The sequence below is a fragment of the Neodiprion lecontei genome, chromosome 2 (assembly GCF_021901455.1).
Source record: "Neodiprion lecontei isolate iyNeoLeco1 chromosome 2, iyNeoLeco1.1, whole genome shotgun sequence".
In the NCBI taxonomy this organism is placed as follows: Eukaryota; Metazoa; Arthropoda; class Insecta; order Hymenoptera; family Diprionidae; genus Neodiprion; species Neodiprion lecontei.
In genome coordinates this window covers 36,301,872-36,321,135 of record NC_060261.1, presented here as the reverse complement: position 1 = coordinate 36,321,135, position 19,264 = coordinate 36,301,872, and the positions used below count along the sequence as shown (strand labels likewise).

The 19,264-nt window shown below is 35.4% G+C and overlaps 3 protein-coding genes across 13 annotated transcripts in view; 1 reads left to right on the top strand and 2 right to left on the bottom strand.

Annotated features, from left to right (window-relative positions):
• The window catches only part of LOC107222447 (cell growth regulator with RING finger domain protein 1), a 55,025-nt gene extending 47,985 nt beyond the window's left edge, over positions 1 to 7,040 (top strand). For 5 of the 7 annotated variants that reach the window (XM_015661822.2, XM_046732835.1, XM_015661821.2 and 2 more), the window contains exons 4-7: positions 3,741 to 3,912; positions 5,102 to 5,243; positions 5,344 to 5,451; positions 6,277 to 7,040. In XM_015661822.2, coding sequence (XP_015517308.1) covers positions 3,741 to 3,912; positions 5,102 to 5,243; positions 5,344 to 5,451; positions 6,277 to 6,735 — 881 coding nt within the window. In that variant the 3' untranslated portion in view covers positions 6,736 to 7,040. The remainder of the gene's footprint in view (positions 1 to 3,740; positions 3,913 to 5,101; positions 5,244 to 5,343; positions 5,452 to 6,276) is intronic. The other 2 variants (XM_046732838.1, XM_015661823.2) reach the window with 2 other exon arrangements.
• A 2,853-nt stretch (positions 7,041 to 9,893) lies between these two features.
• On the bottom strand, positions 9,894 to 13,296 carry LOC107222455. The gene is made up of 6 exons (XM_046731930.1): positions 13,285 to 13,296; positions 13,134 to 13,167; positions 12,949 to 13,092; positions 12,248 to 12,459; positions 11,827 to 12,159; positions 9,894 to 11,727 (listed from the first exon to the last, which is right to left on the bottom strand). Exons 1-6 carry the CDS (start codon positions 13,294 to 13,296, stop codon positions 11,383 to 11,385), a joined length of 1,080 nt encoding a protein of 359 aa, XP_046587886.1. The 3' UTR covers positions 9,894 to 11,382.
• Positions 13,089 to 19,227, bottom strand: LOC107222450 (luc7-like protein 3). Of its 5 annotated transcripts, XM_046732840.1 has the most exons (9): positions 18,916 to 19,227; positions 18,008 to 18,256; positions 17,562 to 17,768; positions 17,178 to 17,339; positions 16,892 to 17,061; positions 16,684 to 16,775; positions 16,485 to 16,554; positions 14,103 to 14,175; positions 13,089 to 13,748 (listed from the first exon to the last, which is right to left on the bottom strand). In XM_046732840.1, the coding sequence occupies exons 1-8, from the start codon at positions 19,018 to 19,020 to the stop codon at positions 14,115 to 14,117; spliced, it is 1,116 nt and encodes a 371-aa protein (XP_046588796.1). In that variant the 5' UTR covers positions 19,021 to 19,227; the 3' UTR covers positions 13,089 to 13,748; positions 14,103 to 14,114. The 5 variants fall into 5 exon arrangements, 4 of the variants coding, with proteins under 4 accessions (XP_046588796.1, XP_015517313.1, XP_015517314.1 ...); XR_006903055.1 differs by lacking the exon at positions 13,089 to 13,748 and having other exon boundaries at positions 13,758 to 14,175; positions 14,290 to 16,554; XM_015661827.2 differs by lacking the exon at positions 13,089 to 13,748 and having other exon boundaries at positions 13,758 to 14,175; positions 16,439 to 16,554.
• Positions 19,228 to 19,264: the final 37 nt, after the last annotated feature.

Below are 19,264 nucleotides of genomic sequence, written 5' to 3'. Positions count from 1 at the left end.
TCGTTTTTGATTTAGTCAATTTAATGAAGTAATAGTTGTTTTTATGATATTATCAAGATATCGAATAACCTCTGGTAGATTCAACGAAATTGCTTCGTACGGTTCACTAAATCTATTCGGTGGATAGAGATTAATAAAATCTACGTAATCATGAGAGTTACTAATTGACTATCGCTGACAGATAGTATTTTATATCGCAAATCTATCAAATTTTTTTATCTAAATGATAAAATACTCTCTGTAAAACGTTAAAAAACTTTTCCCGCAAGAAAAGTAAGGTGAGCAGTTATTATAACAGACTCCAGGCATCTGTCTAGTATAATTAGCAGAACTAAATCATTCATGGTCTGATGTCATTGAATTAATACGCCTGTCGATTCACAATCACATATTTCTTTGTCATTGTTTGATATGGCGCTTAATTCAGCTGGCGTATTCATTACAATCAAACGATAATATTTCAAGTCACAACAATGAAACAATTATTTTTCAATCTTTAAAAAATCATTTTACTGTGTAAATCTGTTTTTGATATCGCAACGGAATCTATGCGATTGTAGTGCCAAAGTTTTTCTTAGACGATACTAAAACATATTGTTTTCTGCGCACTATAAAATCAACTAATCTTTTTCATGGTATGAATATAACGTTTGGCCAGATTTGTATTGACCTTGATATTTGGTTGCCAGGACCAAAATTTTGGTCGTTACGACCGAATTTTTTTTCCGAGTCACATCGATATGCAGGTCCGCCTTAACGAGGATCGTTTGTTTGTAGTTTCTATTACATTTTATGGAAAAAAAAAAATTAAACCCAAGTCCTCGTATTATTATCCTGCACCGTAGGCGGTATAATTTTGACGCCACCTACGAACCTCGTAACATGTTAGCATATAATACCTTCTATTTCACGATCAGGAAACGTTTAAATATTAACGCGAATTCCGATACCGGCGACCCCTTAATCCTGAGTGCAACACTATTTTCGTGGTATACAGGATTTTTGAAATCCAATAATATATCAAAGATCACAACTACTTCAAATTTTATCACTTATATTGAAGCGGATATTGTGAGATTCTTTTTTGCATCATTGCTTTCGGATGCCGAGAGTAAAATGTTACAAGTGCATAAAAAGATTGTCGAATAAATTATCTCGAGGAATCTCAACTAGGAAATTTTCATTCCATTGATGTTCCGTTATTTCTATAACTACTATTACAAGTATGGGTTGTTCAAGGTCCGCAAGGTTTTTTTACTTTTAGCAAGTTTTTGCGCCATCGTGATTGTTTGATAAAACTTCCTCGTCGATTTCATTTGAATTACATTCATAAAATGTCAAGTGGCGTAAGTTTTTTTTTATCGTTCATACTGGTTTCCCATAAAACACGTGTACTATAAAGACGGAGATCAGTGTAGAGAATAGAAAAAAGTATCCCGAAAGCATAAAGCGATCGTTAGTTTAAGATAAATGCGATACTGGTCATTTCCTAGATCGGATATACGAATTCAGATTTTCGGACAATCTTACTCCGTTGCTGATCATATTGAAATCGAGGCTTATAATTATATCAATACTTTCAATTTGTCTTAATTTTGTATGAATTTATTTATCTTAAAATTAACTTCTCACACATTCTGTAAATTACCAAGAGACAAGTCTATGAATCGAGAAAGTCATCAGCTTTTGAAAATCGATTGTGTATTGACTAAATCTCCTATATAAACGTTCAAATCCTTTTTGTTTTTCTGCAACGTGAAATGTTGATAGGAAACGTCCGCTACCGGTTTCACGATTTCAATTTTTCGCATATATTCATGTGTTTGGATATAGAGCAAAGAAAATCTGTTCAATTCACGACAAATATCACATATCTTGTTCATCGTACGAGTCTATTTTCTAGTCAAATATGCTTTCAAAAAAAAAAAAAAAAGAAAAATAGGGGGGCAAACATCCTTCTAAGTCTTAGCTGAGAAAACTATCAAGTACATGAATAAAATATTTTCTTGATTTCAAACCTACTTCTGGTACCTATTCGATAGTTACTGTGGAATTTTGTCTCTGGTTTCAAGGACTTGCTGGAGGAAAAAAACTTTTATGTAGTTGCAAAAAAAAAAAAAAAAAGAATCCACCATTTGTGAAGCAAGCAGCGTTTCGCAGTCAAGATTGAACATTTTTCCATTCGATGCGTCTTAAGGCTTCTTGACCCAGTCAAATAACCGGAGCACCTTTTAACCACCGCATGTATATGCATATGGCAAAATTTACCGATTAGTGGTTAATTAGTACACCACACGTGACAATATGTAAATCCGTCTGCCAAACGAAAGGTCATGGCAATGCTCGATCTCGAATCCGGTCGGCGTTTAAATCTGATTATTATTTTTGCGCGGAAGCCTATTTTCGTGTAATCGCCGAGTATGCCAACTATGTTTGTAATATAGTTGAATCAAACTTTCGTGTGATTTCGAAATTACATTTTCTGCGACATCAATGCAATACCCCCATTAACGATTCTGCACGTGAATGAAAAATTGATAAGCACGAATTGAGAACGGTTTTTTATTTTACTTTCGCATTAACGGTTACCGACTTTAGTCGTCCTTTAAATCGTTACATCTGCGATCGGTCGACAATTTGGTTGGTGCTCGAATATCGAGCTGCACGCTTCTCCGTTGTTGGCGTAACGTTCCGGCATCGCGCTGCGTTAACGTCCTTAAAGAAAATCTCGAGAACTGTGCCAAGTTACGCAATTTGATATTATACCAAGCCACTAAATGATGCCGCGGCGGTTACACAAGGCCTTCCATTCCGTAAGACCCCGTTGCGTATAATCAATTTATTTGAGGAAAAGTCCGATATATGCAGCGCGGTATTCCTGCTACGAACTGCAGTTTATTAACCACTCACCAGCAATCCGGATAAACCGGTCACCGTCATAATCGCCGCACTCTGCGCAGTTTTGCAATTTAAAGGCTTCGGAGGGTCGTCGCGCATTGTCCTGTCGCCGTAAATCGTTTGTCACATCATCATTCTTATAAAGAATGCAGCAATAACAATTAAATATTCCCAGTCGCTGTGCAACGGCCTGGAATTTACGGTTAAAAAAAAATATATATAAAGAAAAACTCAACGTCTCGCCAGGCAATTAAGGCAATTAACTCCAATTTACCAAAGTTAGTACCCACTCACCCAACGACTTGCATTAATCTCATGAATGCTAACTAAGGTTCAACTGTTTTTCCTATACGGTAGGACCACCGCAGGCTATAACGGAGAATTTTCAAACACAGTCGTTCGTTATAAATCCTTTTTCATGGTCCTGCGATACACGGGAATAGCATTTGAAAACGGCTGTAAAACGAACCCAGATTCCATCCACGATACCTCGGGGGAGGATAATGTACGGAATAATAAAAATTGTTGAAATAATAATAATAATAACAATATCGTTGGGATTTTTATTATTGGACAGGTTTTCTGTGTGACAAATTTATTACACGCATGCGCTGTATCGTAATTGAGATTTTTAAAAGCCGAGCAAAGTATTCTCACGACAGTTTATCAGATCGAACCGGATTTCTCCCCATCGTTGATATTTTATTTTGGTCTCTGACAGGGGACGAAATTTGGGTATAAACTCATTTTCGTTTGAAAAAAAAATAAATAAATAAATAAATAAAGTCTGGAATAACTTTAGTCCTGTGTAACTAAAAAATATGCTCTCTCCTCTGTTTCAGAAGTCGAGTGCGAAGTATCCAGCCAAGTGGAGTACTCGTTGCAGGCGATTTGGGGTGTCAGTATACGAGAGCTGCATCTCGCACTTTGGAGACCTTGGAACGCGCTCAGGGATGCATCCTTGAAGGGAACACTCCTTCAAGGTCATGCTCAGTATCAAACTCCACCGCAAGCGTATCCTTTTCGTTCTAATCTCTCCGTGTATATGTAAACGATAACGTGTCCTGCCGAGTGTAAATCGGTGATAATATAAACGATGAGGATCGTCACGCGAGCGAGGATTATACAGTCTGCGTGCGAGATCCAGCGAAAGTAATTAATCCATCCAAAGGGAAAGTCAATTTTTATATTCCAACGTATCACCGCGACTCGGTTAAAATATTCGGTGAAGTTGAAGTCGCGATATAAAATTCACTTTTCTTTTAACACCATAGCATTATCGTCTCATTCCTTGTAAAGACACTGAATAAAATTACTTCGATCCAAGATAATACTTGTTCCAATTCCTTTTTTCGACTTCGTACTTTCATTCGCGTGATATTCTCGTGTGTGCTAAAATTTTAATAGGTGAATTTATCATATCGCTGCGAATAGCTTTTTTTTCTTCTCAATCCAACGATTAGGTACCTGTAAACCCGTTAGCCGAATGCCGCTATGTTTAAGGTTGTAATGATCCGTGCAAATGGCATACGCGATATGTACATACATACGTACATAAATACATACATATATACATGCATACATACATACATGCATACATACATACGCCAGACTTCCGACGCCGGTCACTTTCTCAATTTGGTATTCCTCATCCTTGACCTACTTTTATTCACCGAATCATCCTCTCGTATACGGAGAGATACGTTCGTTCCGTACAAGTTTCCTTTTTACCTACGTATATATATATATACAGATATAATAAGCAATTATTAATGTTCGTCGAAGACACTCTCTATACGTGACTCGTATCTCCATTTTAAGAGGACACGTCTTTCATATAATGAAACATTTTCTCAGAATATCACCCTACTTAAAGATCATGCTCAATCTTTCGGCTAAAAACGTCTCTGAGATTTCATAACGGTCGTAGAAACTTCTGAAATTTTTGCAAGTTTTGAGGTATTTTTGTTAACGGTAAATCTAGAACGCAGAATCTTACTACCTTCTTCTCACAAGGTGAATAATCTTATTAGCTTTCATTTCTTCGACAGCAACTTTCCTTACGGTTAACTGGAAGAATTAATCCGTTAAAAAAAGGATAGGTGAAGAAGATCTGCACAACCGATGAGAGACAGAGTGATGTAAAATAATTGATTCAGAGAAAATATTGTCATGGTAATTTTTCCTTAACCCTACGACACAGTAGACAGCCTCACGGGGAGCAAACCTTAAGACTGTCACTTCCGGCGCCGGAATTGGAACTGGGAACGCCACCTCGCCTCTGCTATCCTCTTGTGATATTCTTGACGCGTATAGATACGAGAGATCTACACCCCGACGAGACGGTAAGCCTTCAAGAGTCTTCGATTATTCTTTTTTGAAAATCCGATCAGTTTATAATATTATGCCTGCGGTATTTCTGAAGCTAAGAAAATTTCATTTCAGGTCGCTCTCGTCAACGTGGTTCACATTAAGGACAGTGTTTGTACGTTGCCGACTTCTATCTTGGCTCAGTATCTCAAACAGGCTAACGGGCAGTTATCGTGCCTCAAGGTGAGTCGCGATTTTTGACTAATGTAACCTGTCAAACAAAAAAAAAAAAAAAGTAGGATAACTCGAGAATTCTTGGCATTTTTCTCTACGTATTTCTTTTATCCGGCAATGTCGCAAGCATACAACTTTTTTGAAAAATATTTTTGGACCAAAAGTTGTTGGCGTCAACCCTAAAAGTTTATTTGATTTGTCACCAAGAAATGCGGCTTCTTTTTTACTTTTTACAATGATTAAAGCTTCATGTACTATTGAGAGGAAAAAGTATGAAGTACGTTTGAATGACTCGTCAACACATTTATGTACATGCCGTATATTAATGTTGATTCTAAATTGCAATTGAACCGAATATCACTTCTGTTTATTGAATGCTATCTGCATGTAACCACATGCCGATCAATATTGCATGTAACGGTACCCTTGTATTCAACTACTCTTTGCTGGAGAATTGGATGGGACATGTATTTTTACGGTTTCATTGCACAGCTAATTTAAATCACTACCAACTAAATGAAATTATCCAGAAAATATTTGAATTCTACCCTGCGAATTTTTGAAACAAATTATCATCAGGGATGCATCAGACGTAAGTGTTTGAACCTGTGGTTTTCGAGGCTTGATTTACCTTCTACAATCATATATGCGTCGATGGAATATGACTCGTCGTTGCAATGAAATCATTCAACTCCAGTCGCGTTTGTTGAACCCATTACTACGTGTATTTTCTTTATTATTATTATTATTGTCACCGTTTCGTCACGATTTCTCGATAATTGTACCGATAAACGCCCGACGGATCCTTAAGCAAAACGGCTCGCTTTATTTCAGCAACTCTACCTGGCGACGGGTAACCCGACGAGCTACGAAGAGGATGTGTCATCGACAGGCCTGGGACCGGCTTTGGCTTTGGCCGAGCCGTGTAACAACACAAGTGGAAACGCTCGAGGAGGAGCGATGGTGACTTCCGGACCGGGAGACACGGCGGAAAGTTCTCTGTGGAATTCGGCTGGCGAACAGCTCTGCGTTGTCTGCCAATACTTCCCGTTGTCGCGGGCTTTATTGCCTTGCAGGCACACGTGCATATGCGCCTCGTGTTTCGGTAAGCTCGAGAGGTGCCCGATGTGCAGGAGTCCGATAAAGAGCTACTTCTGCATACGAGGCGAGGAGTACATGCCGGCGGAAAAGGAGATGAATCCTTACAAGCACAGACAACAGGCGCCTGGCGCCTCTCACTGGCTGCACGACTGGAACGACAGACTTACGGATTTTCTAGGCTTTGCACGGTGAACGAAAATCGAGGAGATTATTATTCAACGACTATGAATACCGTTGGAATATTCGTCTCCCTGTTCCTTTTTGTCCTTCTCCTTCTCCTTTTCCTTCTCCTCCTTGTCTGATACGCGGAAATTATTATGTTCGTGCAACACGATCGATCAGGTTCATACTTACCCGAGTGTCGTCTGGACGGTTTTTACGTTGACAATTTGCTATTTGTATGCGCTCGGTTCGCGGTATCGAAATATCCGGTATTTCCCGTTGATTCGAAAATTGTGAAAGTTATTCGTACTGGACGCGAAACAAAAAAAGAAAAAGGAAACAGGGAGATCGTGAAAAAAAATTTCACAGTTCACGTAAGTTTCTATAGGGTCTTTGTTTTCACCTACGTACGAAAAAGTTTCGGTCAATTTTTTTTTTATCGAGACGATTGATGTATCGAATATTTTTATACTGCCAATTATTTTCAACGTTTTCTAAACTCGTGTCAGAAACGGGCTACAAGTTTTGTATAATCGTACCTTATATACTATGCCTATTACGACCTGACCACACATCGTGTATAGTAATTGTAAAAGATATTATTTCATCGTTATCATTTAGAAAAATTTAATATGCGTTTCGTTTGCTCTACGCGTTGCGAGGTTCGATGTCATCGTTTAGCCTTCGTTTCGTGAGGTCACGTGACGCGATGAACAAGTGGAATTTTTTTTATCCAGAGCTGTACGCGGTTAAAAGGCAGGCGCGATCAAAACTTCAGTAACCGGATCGTCTAATATCGAAGGAGGAAGAAATACGTATGCGGGTATATTATCTATTTTGCTTGATCGTCACCAACGTATTCGTAGATCAAAGATGAAATCACTCCGGCTCGACTTCTTTTCTAATTTATCGTTATTATTACTACTATTATTATAAACATACTTTGACTATTTTTGTTTTTCAATGAGAATCCCAATTTTCCATGCGCTTTGAGAAAAAAAAAATAAATGAAAATGGTCCGTGATCAAATCGTTTCCGGTACAAGTCACCTTGACAGTGTCTATAAGAGGCACTTGTGCATGTTTGTATTTGTATATTCCACATTGAGACTTTTTTATGTTTGCGTTAAATTTTAGTGAGTTTTGACAAAAAAAAAAAAATACCAATTTTTGCAGTGCTGATAGATAAGCATTGCTTTGTGCTAGAAATAATATTTTTATTCCAAGGAACGGGCGTCAGTGGACCTTTTGTGTGATTGGTTTGACGTTCGTGACGTGTTTCGGGGCCATTCGATCGTTCAAATACAGTATCGGTGTGAGCCAATTTACTCCTGCTGACAAATGAGCTAAAAAAATAGCTTTACTTGCAGGGTGTGACCACAGAGATAAGACTCTACTATTGGAATAAGAAAACGGACAATAGATATATATATATCAAGGATTCGCTGAAATGGTATTACCAATTATGCAATGGAATATTAAAAAACAAGTTTGATTGAATTCAAAGCAATCCCCTGCTTGTTCGTATTTAAAGCGACGATGCCACGGTCAAGTCCTTAATAATACAATTGTAATGAAAAGAATCCTGATAATTTGCAAATATTAGTGAATAATAATGATTCACACTGAAATTTCGAGAAAGATATACATTGAGCAATGCACGCTTGTCACAGAGCAGCAGCATTTCCCCTACCCACCACACTTGATCCTAGATACAGCAGGCAAAATTTCGAAACATCTGGTATGACACATTTTGATTTTCTTTACGTTCGACGATGCAGCCTCCGACGCACCACGTCTGTAGTCTATGAATTGAAATTGAATCAACCATAACGGTCTTGAAAAGGTCTTGTATTACTATTAAATGTATCCCTCAATAACAAATAGAGTCTAGCACGGATCGTACCAAAAATATGATTCAATGTTTACTATTCAATTCGTATCCAAACTGTGGTACAATTAGGGATGAAACATGTACAGGCTAACAAAGGTCTCGCTACGCCCTGCATGTACAGAGATGCCCAAAACAGAGACTCTTTTGAGACAGATATACATAAATGATAAAAAGTATAGGTATTTAATTTATGAGTATGAAACAGGTTGAAATTCGGTCCATTTTACCATTCGATTACATGTATAGTGCTCCTTTGCACCTGCCGTTGAGTATTTTTCTTCGTATAAGAGTATATTCTAATTTTGCATGAATATTTTTTTTACGTATCACATACTTGTAGTACCGTACTGGAACACAATTAAGTAACGTACATTTTCGTCCGCTTTATGCATATTATACTTTAGGTATATTACCGATGTGGATCGATTTTTAGTTTGGATAGTAGCAAAAGAAATTTATTTTTCAAACGACAGTTAGACTATGCATCACTACATGATATGATAACGTATATTTCTTATCTCTTCTTTGTTCTTATAAGGTAGCGCAATAATTTGCGATACTCAAGACAAGATTACAGAGATCACTCACTAGATATTAAGTTGTAAATACACAGACTGTGATAATTCCGATAATATCTACGTAACTATGGATGATTGCTCTCCTACGAGAAGCTGTGCTTAATTGTTTAGTGCTTAGGTGAAGGGCACTATAGGACAACTACAATGTAATATGATTTCGATAATTTATTTTGTAACATAACTTGACGTTTTATTAACAGCCCTAATGTCAATATACTATATATGTGTGTATACTGTATGCATACTTTATATATGTATATATATACATATGCACATAAATATAGTATCTATTAAAGAAATATGAATAAAAAATAAACGAAAAATCTAAAAAAGAAAAAAAAAAAAAAAACGTAGTAATAAAACCATAGTACATGCCGAAAGTGCGAATTTGTATATAAAATACATGAATACTATTAAGATCTGTGAAATTACTGTATTTTATTGAGTAGAATAATATAATTATTAATAATTACTGTAATTAATTTATGTAATAGGTAATAATATTCCAGTGATGAGGAATAATGCTCTACCAGTACGTCAGGACTTGTACATAATTTATTGAATAAACAGTGTTACATGCGTATCATTCGTGCACCGCTTGCAGAAAAGTCTCTCAAAGATGCAAATGACTGGAAAAGAGATCATAAACCATTGGGCCTGATCGAATGGCAAGGATTAAATCTAATTTTTGCTTATTCGAGTTTTGAATAACACTTGAAGCTACTTTTGCTAGATAGAGAATTACAGCAACGAAAGGTAACACAATGCACAAAACCGTCTCTATTATTGATCCCATAGTGAATATTTTTAATTCAGTTGAACTAACCCAACTAAGTTTGAAACTGTTTTTTTACCTGAAAATCTGACCTTGTAATTGGTTTTTTCACGCACACTTTTCTGTTAATCAAAATTTTTGAGTCATGATGACTTAAGTGTCTTAGCTTCATGATCCCCTCTGAAACGTGTCTTATGATACTCTGAATTAAATATTTCTACGTGAGCCCTACATGATATTGTAGTACATTTCCTGACCTTGTACTATACATTGTAAAAATTTTTCAGGTATATTCACTTGGCAAAGACGATGTGAAAGATGAGATTGCGAGAAAAATTAATATCACTACTTTAAAGTGTACAGAAATTAACGGCTTTAAATACTCTCTCAGGATAGTATCTGGTATAAACTATTTTCATCCTATGAATCGAATAATTCAGACACTATTATAAATGGTAAATTTCTTTGATAATCGTATTGTGTACACGTCTGGTATCTGGAAATTCGGATATCCCGCTTAATTTTCGTTACTTGTACGTTGAAAAGTTCCTCAAAATGGAAAGAAATTAAATTAGAAATCTGTGTGCAATCCCGGCATTAATTTTGGATAGTTGGTTTAACGATTATATTGAACACTATATCTGTTTGTGCCTACGTTAACATACATTCAACATACCCACCGGTTTATTCGTGAAATCTGACAACCTATACTGACATACGAAGTTGAAACTGCTCATAATTGCAATGAGGTATGAATCATGCCTGAAATTCAGATTACCCATTAAACTAACTGTACTATCCTGTGACGAATGCTAACGTATGTTTTAATACATACCGATGTACTCATGCTCTTTAGTTCTTCGGTAGTCAATTTCGGTTGTTTAAGAACGGATGAATCATTCTTGGACACACACGACTTTTAATACCAATGATGATTAATTATAAACGGTGACCAAGAGGCATTTCCCAATTTTTGCTATACTTATATGGATGTACTCTGAATAGCTAAATGATAGACCTTCTGAGGTTAAATATGCTACTGAATTCAACTTCTGATTTAATTCATATGTATATAATATCTCACATAACTGTTTACTGTGATTGATGATTGCATCATGGTTCTCTTTCATGATGGAAAAAATTATTGACTCGTCGAGTGATCGGACAAATCAGGTCTTTTATCGACGTCATATCAAACAATTCAATAATAGTCTGCGACTACTGAGTTTCTTTTATTTCGAAGTAAAAAGACCTATTCATAAGTGACAGTCTTTTTTATTAAAGTTTAATGGTATTATTAAATTATTATTATCTTTATGTTGGGGTGCATTTATCAGACTTGCTAAACATTTTCTGGATAACTAATTTTATGAGTTGTAATAAAACAAAAAATCCGCATCCATAATTTTCGGCCAACATATAACACTGAAGTTAGATTTGCACGCAATGAGGTATTAATTTCAGCATTTTCTTGAGTTCGATAACCAATCTGTCCATTTGCTTTTTTGTCATGGCCTCTTCGCTTTCCAGTTGTAGCTTTACACCCGAAAGCCAGGTTTCTGCTTCGGTGTGTTCGGATTGCATTCTCAGTAGTCGTGAAACACAATCCGATCTATAGGACAAATCTGACGAAATTTTATCCTCATGCTTCAGATTGTGAATATTTTTTTTTACTATGTGGCGTAAGAGGCACACAAATTTTGACAACTCAATATCAGATTTCTTACAGTTTGGAGTCTCGATTTGAGACTTTTTCTGCTCCTCTATTACTGTGACCTGTAACACAATGTCTTGATGAATATTTGATCAATTTTTCGACAACTATAATTTATGCTCTTCAAATTGTATCAAAGTAAGCCCATGCTGATTATTTACCATCCAATCAAAAAATATGTGTCGCTTTGTTTCCCATTTAACATGAGTGTCTAGTACAGATGCAAGTTCGTGTAACTGTTGAATGCGGTGTTGGTCGCTATCAGATTTGTTCAAAGCAAGCCTCTTTGTAATTGCCATTTCAGAAACGCTCAAATGTGGCAAACTGCACACATTTATACTAGCTGCATGCGCTTTTGTAGTGAGCTTCAGTTTTTCATTCACCAATTCTAAAATTGCTCTAATGTTGTAGTTTATCTGCCCACATACGTAAATTATCCTATTTAACTGAGCCTTTGTCGATAATGTTTTTTCCCAGTTAGTGATATTCACTGTCTAAAATGAATGAATTTGATTATGTTTCGATTTTCAAACATGGTGAATTGTAAATCTCATTTTGTATTTAATTAGTGTGTGTATTTACCTTTCGTATATGATTGTCAGTGAATTCCTTTGCCAAAATACTACTCGCAATTTTTTTATCAATTGCTACAGTTAGAGCATTTTGAGTAGCAAGAAGCCAAGCAAAAGCTATTAACAATTCACGGCTACTTCCTTGATCTAATGACAATGTATAGAACTCGGGAACAGGATATTGGAGGTAAGCAAAGTATAATTTTACAAAGGTAACATCATCTGCAATTTAATAACAATCAATACGTATGTGCCGTTAAAAATCTATTTGCTAGGTCGAAATTTTCTGTTGAACTTTACATAGATAATTATTTATCAATTCTTAGCTATTAACAATATAGTATCGTTGATGGAACAAGCAATGAAACAAAATGTTATGGCACAGATATCGAAACGGAGAGTTATTGATGATTCCATGTATTTCATTTTCAAAAAGCAAATAGTAAAATTTTTTAGTCAATAATAAATATCTTTCCCGGTATTTGGACAAAGAACTAAACCTAGTGGTTTTATTTGGAACTACTCAGAGTGGTGACGGAAATGCTAGCCCCAACTGTAATCACGGATTCTTGATTGTTGCATGTTTGTTGCCCGTGGCTTAAAAATTACCGCGTTTCAGTAGTTCTATAAAAATATTCAGGTGGCTCATTCATGACCAATGATTATCAATTATCATAATATCATAAATAATTAATACGACAATTTGCCTACCATAATCATTCAATAAAATATTTCCAGGAATTTCTTTTGCAGCGCAAGAACTCAATTGGTACAAAATTTTCCATAGTTCAATAACCTGATAAAATAAAGAATGAAAAGTGATGGCCGCATTAACGATAGAAAACCTAACATAACCTCAAAAATTAATTTCAAATAGCGATTTAAAGCAAGCTTACAGTATTGTCTGTATTCTCGTTGAACTTTGATAGTCTGAAATGCTCAGGTTTAAGCGTCGCCTCAACGGCTTGCCGGAGATCTTTGCACAATAATGCAATAACAAGTTTTATATCGGACATTTTATGATTTATCTTCGTCTCTCTGAATTACTCTAGGCTCCATGTCTCATGTATACGCGCAGCCAAAATTTTTGTCTCTGAACTGGTAACCTTAGCTTTGCGGCCGTTTGTTCAACTTTTTGGTTTAATTACGCCTTACGATAGACCACCAAACGTATGTAATGCTGTGCCAGTTTTTATTAATTTAGGCGTATACTACTAATTCCATGATCTTTCAAACATGATAGCTTCTTTGTGTTGAGTACGTGGCATTAGAAACGGAAGCAAGTCAGTACTAAGTATACAACGCACGATGCAATGGAAATTTATTTGAGCATATAATAATGTCCAAGAATGTATTCACTGATCGAAATAAACAGGCACAAAAATTGCGTGTGACTTTGCAGACCCTAGACAACTTTCTTGGGTACCAGCATACAATTATCCCATATATTGTCGTTCTTCGTACAACTAGGCTGCACAGTACAAGCTGCGATGATTAGAACATGAGAATAACTGAAAACATTTGTATAATATTGTGTATTTATTTAAGACAACAGTCGATTTAAGCATTACAATTGAACTGATAGATCATTGAACTCGATAAATTGTTTTTGTTTAAATTTTTTTATGCAACAGTAATTTAAACTAACAATTGTTCTATATAAACATTTATATATCAACAAGAGTCTGTTCAATTAGAGTAACAGTATAGTTGACGAATTCCCAGACGGATAATATCAAAATGAATTTTATGGTGGAAGAAACTGTTCATTAACGTTGTAACTTTAGAAGCCCTCGTGTTGCTGGCATTTGTACAAAATTTATATTAATTGAAATCTTAAATTATAGATTATGCAAAATTTTTACCTCAAAATTATATTAAGCAGCATGAACGAATTTACAGCCTGTGATGTACGCATCTTCGTGTTGTATCTTCATTCTGAAAATAGATAATTATTGATTCAATATTGTAAGGTGTAAGAAAGAAAAAGTTTTTAAAGAAAAAACGAGTCACAATGTAAATTATTCATGAGTTCGAAAAATTACTGATTACCAGTGACAATTCACGTATGATTGGTACCACCAGTCACATGAATCTTCGCATATAAGGCAGTCAACGAGTACGCTCCTACAATCGCAGAATCTTACTGCTGTAGCAGTTGCAATCAGTTTTCCATTTTCTATATGCACACCAGACTTTACATAATATGAAAGAAACATACTTCTTAACAATCGTAACGCGCGCACTTAGTATGAAAACCTTCAGTGTAAATATTTGGAGAATTGTCGTTATTTTTACCATCAATATATCAGTACCACTGAATTGTTTGTTAGCACAGAATGGTTAAATACAAAACTGATGAGACACGGATTACACATGCTTTGCATGGTCAATAGAGCAGTGAACCAACTTAAATATACATAAATAACAACTAGGAATTTACAGCAAACCTTTCACTACATCACCGGCATTTTTTTACTTATCCAGAAAATGAATGGTTAGATCGTTAATTTTACGTCTACTATTATTTATAGAAATTCATTAGCGTTTGGGCCAAAAATAAAGGGGTGTGTGTGTGTGTACACTTGATCTTTTAAACTAAAAAGATATAAACAAATAAGTTCAGTAAATTTGAATGACGTGACAATTAACATGAAAACCATTCAATCAGTCTTCTCAACTCTTTCATGTGCGTTTTTTTTTTTTAATATTAACGAGTTATCTAAATAATTTCATTTTCTCACAGTAAAATAATTGAATAATTAGTCTCAAATTTATAACGTTTCCGCAGTTTGTCTGCTTTAGATACCTGGTTAAATCACTTTCATCACTCATTACACTGAAATTAACTTGAAGAAAAAAATTGGAGTACTAAACGTTAATTAAATAGCAATTCATGAAAATTTTTACCTTCTCTCAAATCAGATTTCAACAAGCACTTATAATTCTCAGGGATATCTTGAATGATATCCCAGCAATTATTCTCAAGTAATTTCAAACATCTTTTGTCGATTTTAACACTATTGATATTCAATTAATAATTTTACATATTTTAGATTTTATAAAGTATCCGCAGAACTCAAGTAGTAGATACGAAATCTTATGCAATGTGTTAGAAAAGGAATCCGTTTGTAAAGAAAGTACTAGCCAAGTTAAAAGTCTGAATGACAATTCTTCTTCTTTGCCACCTCACAAGCCGTTGGAAAAAAAGAAAAATACAACATACTATCTGGAAAATGTGGAAATAAAAAAACAAATGAATATCAAAAGCAACCATTCGTAAACTTTTGCGTAGCAATCGCGATGGATGAGAGTATGCTCTGCTCAAATCATCAACATATCACAAAATTGCAACGGGCAGTCTCTGTTCTTCATCACACGGTAATACACTTTAGGGTCATGAATCAGAATGTGGAACATGCATGTGGAAACATAATAGTTTAAACGGTATGTTTGCTGCTGTGATGCGACTTTAAGATCCAAGACGGCGAATTGAGCTGTACATTGTCAGTCGTTAGTGAGTCGGATAGAATTAAAATTTCTCCAGCTTTAGCAAGTGTTTTGTATTACATTCACATTTTAGAATCTGACATGCAAGTTCTATTCAGCGCGATACAGAAGCATTGAATAGCATGAATTTGAAATGATCCCACTTAAAATATTCAATATTGTTTTCACTAATTCAATCCTAAATGAGTACTGAAAAACCCAAAATCGTACTGTTGAGAAATGAATACAGACGGGATACACATCGGGACATTCGCTTTCATGGATTTCATGATTGACAAATATTTGTCTCGTTGCGCACTGAAGGTTTTTAATTCAGCTTATTAAATGGAAACACGAATGTCTGTAATGGTATAAAAAGAGAGTAGCAAATAAAAATTGAAAAAAAAAATAAAAATTAAAAAGAATTTATCACAATAAAAACACGAAGTGGCATAGGCTATTTTTTTTTTTTTTTTTGATAATATATTCACAATTTCCTTACAGTCTAGTTCGTTTTACAATTGTTTAACTTCCGAAATACAAACAATATCCATCTTTCACATGATTGATACCTGTGCAGTGAACGATACTTACTGTGAATCGATAATTTATCACATATTAATAACATACAAATTGTATGACTTAATGAAACTCACCTGGTATGAACCTGTATAATAATTGTGTTGTTAAGAATTTATTATTTAGTGCATACCTGGCTTACTTCTGACTCACTAACCAATCAAGAGGAAAGTAGTTACTTGTGACTTCGACTTCTTGAACGATGTCGTCGCCGACTGTGGTGACTAGAACTGCGATGATCACGGCTCCCTGATTAGGAGTAATTCTGAGTTAGTAATGCATGAATAATCTACACAAGTAACATGATATTTTAGCCTCGAATATGAAGAAATAAACGAAGATTTGTTTACAGTAGACACAGATGCTCTCAGCAATTACCTCTGTCCCTATTGTGACGACGATGATTGTCTTCATCTCTGTGGCGTTCATGCTTGTCTGCGGATCTACTTCTACTACGTTGCCCTGAATTTCTGAAATCACATATTAGAACATTCGTTTAGCAAACATGGGATCCAAATTTTGAAAGTTGGCTTTTCCCTGAGAAATAATGAAGCAAGTATTAAACTTTTTATAATAACTATCTTACCTATAATTACCAGAACCGTGTCTACTTTTATCGTCATCAGTTCGTCGACGACGTTTGTCCCTCTCCCTGTCTTGCCTTCTTCTGTCATTTTCTTCATTCATACGTGCTCTTTGTTTCCTTTCTTCATCCCTCTTCTGCTCTTTTTCGTCTCGTGCCTTTTCGCGTTTACTCTGTAAATGGCGAGGAACAAGAGAACCATAACATTTTCCGAATAAGTAGTTTAATTGCGTCAAATATAACGCATTTTCTACCCAGCTCAATTAAAACGTAAGGATATACAATGTACCATTATCTCCTGTAGAGCACTTTTTAATCGTGCATACCCAACATGCTGTTTTCCCATAAGGTGATCGTCAATTCTTTGTTGAGCATCGCCAACAATAAGGAATGCACCACATACATCACACACCTCCATTTGCTTTTCCTGTGCTGCTGCTAGCTCCGCAGTCTGAAGTAGAAGCAAAAGTATTTAACAACCATCACAAACTGAAAACGCGTTTGCAACAAGACTTTCAAGCCTTTGAATAACGTTAATTTGTTTACTTGGACAATGGGATTCGTATTCGAATCTGCTTGAAGTTTAATATATATAAACCAAAAAATATTTCGTACAGTATAATAGAACCCAAATACAGAATATGATAATATTAAATACTAAATGTCCTCTTACTTGATTATAATGGCTATTATCATTAGATTTACGTAAAGTCTCCCGTTCTTCTTTCAGTTGATCGCAAAGGCGCATGAGTCCCTGAGCTTGTTCAACGTTTCCCTGAATTCCGCTCTGCTCAGCTTCTTCTACCAATTTATTAATCTTTTCTGTGAGAAGTGCAATTTGATCTTCATTTCGTTGTGTTTGGGCTGGAGTCAATGTAGGCTGTGAATAAACTTTGATTAGCACAGACGTTAGCAGCATCACTTATAAAAAGAACTTCTTGTTTTTCATATGCACAGTCTTATGTAATTTCATACTGATTTTTTTTTTACTATCTCAAATTTGCCTAACAGATTAAATCAATAGACAAATGTGAACAATCACAATAAGAATCAGATGAATTGAACAATTTCACAGGTAACAGATATCTCTTAGCCAACTATATTTGATAACTTTGATACCGCTTCAGTTCTGCCAATTAATGCGAGCCGCTGTTTTCCTTTTATGATTTTGCGCTCAACTTCGTTAAGCATACTTTGACAGAATCTGATGAATTCATCCTCATATTGTTGTTTCCTGTATGAATAAGCCGCTTTTTCAAACAATTCTCTTGCTTCATCGTCGTGTACACGAGAACATGCACCGAGATCAGCTCGTGTATTCACAAAAAGATCGTGAGGACAAAACTTCACCAGATATAACTTGCAGAACTGAAACATATCAATAACATTTCAACATTACTAATCATTTGAATTTTATAATATAAAGTAAAAATAGTTTTATGCTAAACACGATATTGTAAATAACAGATAGTGAGTTTTCTGTAAATGCAATGAAATACATATTTACTCAAGTGCCATGCTGAAATGGTTTTTCAAATGAATTCAAGTTCCGTAGAAGTCCAGAATAGGATACAGATTAAAATTTTAAATAAAGCAATGGCACGTATAATTCTTACGTAATATAGCTTGATAAATTAAATTTTCATAGAAGAACAGGAACAATGGATGGAATTCATTAGCTACAAGAAGCAAACTTTTTATTTTTCAATATCAGAAAAAAATCAAAACAAGGCAGTCATTTTTTGGCAAATGAATGCACATAGGGTGCAGCTGAAGTCATCTGTTGTAATGAAACAGCAGAATTTAAAATAATGGTTAAACGGTATAAGGACCTTTTTTGTGTGTTTCGTCTAAATCACAGTCTAAATTAGAGAACATTATCTATTCTTATAATTCAAATTGATAGCCACAATCAAAAGTGGTGTGGTAACATTGGACCTGGACAGTCCCCCGTGGAATTGGCAATCAGCAGGAACATGATTAATGATGTTTAGTGAACAATGATAAAAAATAATAGTTCAACGTACCTCCGGATCCTCCCAATTAAGTTCTTTAGGCTTCTCGTTAGGAAGAACATTTCGATTTCTTCCCATGAGCTCATCGAGCAGAGCGGCGGCAGCGGCAGCAGCCATATTCTGTCTTTCTGTTTAGTTCACTGTTTCTTGTATTAAGACGTTTGTTCTACACGAATGGGACATACATTGTTCCCGAAACTGTGAACAACATAAAGTAAACTGCTAGAACGAAGGTAACTAAGAATTCAGGGCACTTAAACCAACTGTAGAAATTATTTTAACAACAGTACACAATGCCACAATTTATTATCCTTGGTCAATGACTATGTACCTTAAAAAAGAGGAAGTAGAGTCGGATCCG

Excerpts from the sequence above, each read along its gene's own strand:
- LOC107222450 (XM_046732840.1), bottom strand. The coding sequence starts at position 19,020 with ATGGCTGCTGCCGCTGCCGCCGCTCTGCTCGATGAGCTCATGGGAAGA. Across the intron at positions 17,769-18,007 it reads TAATTGGCAGAACTGAAGCG|CCTACATTGACTCCAGCCCA; the intron begins GTATCAAAGTTA and ends GTTTATTCACAG. Across the intron at positions 17,340-17,561 it reads ATAATAGCCATTATAATCAA|ACTGCGGAGCTAGCAGCAGC; the intron begins GTAAGAGGACAT and ends CTTCTACTTCAG.
- LOC107222455 (XM_046731930.1), bottom strand. Across the intron at positions 13,093-13,133 it reads ACGAGAATACAGACAATACT|GTTATGTTAGGTTTTCTATC; the intron begins GTAAGCTTGCTT and ends TTAATTTTTGAG. Across the intron at positions 11,728-11,826 it reads ACATATTTTTTGATTGGATG|GTCACAGTAATAGAGGAGCA; the intron begins GTAAATAATCAG and ends ATTGTGTTACAG.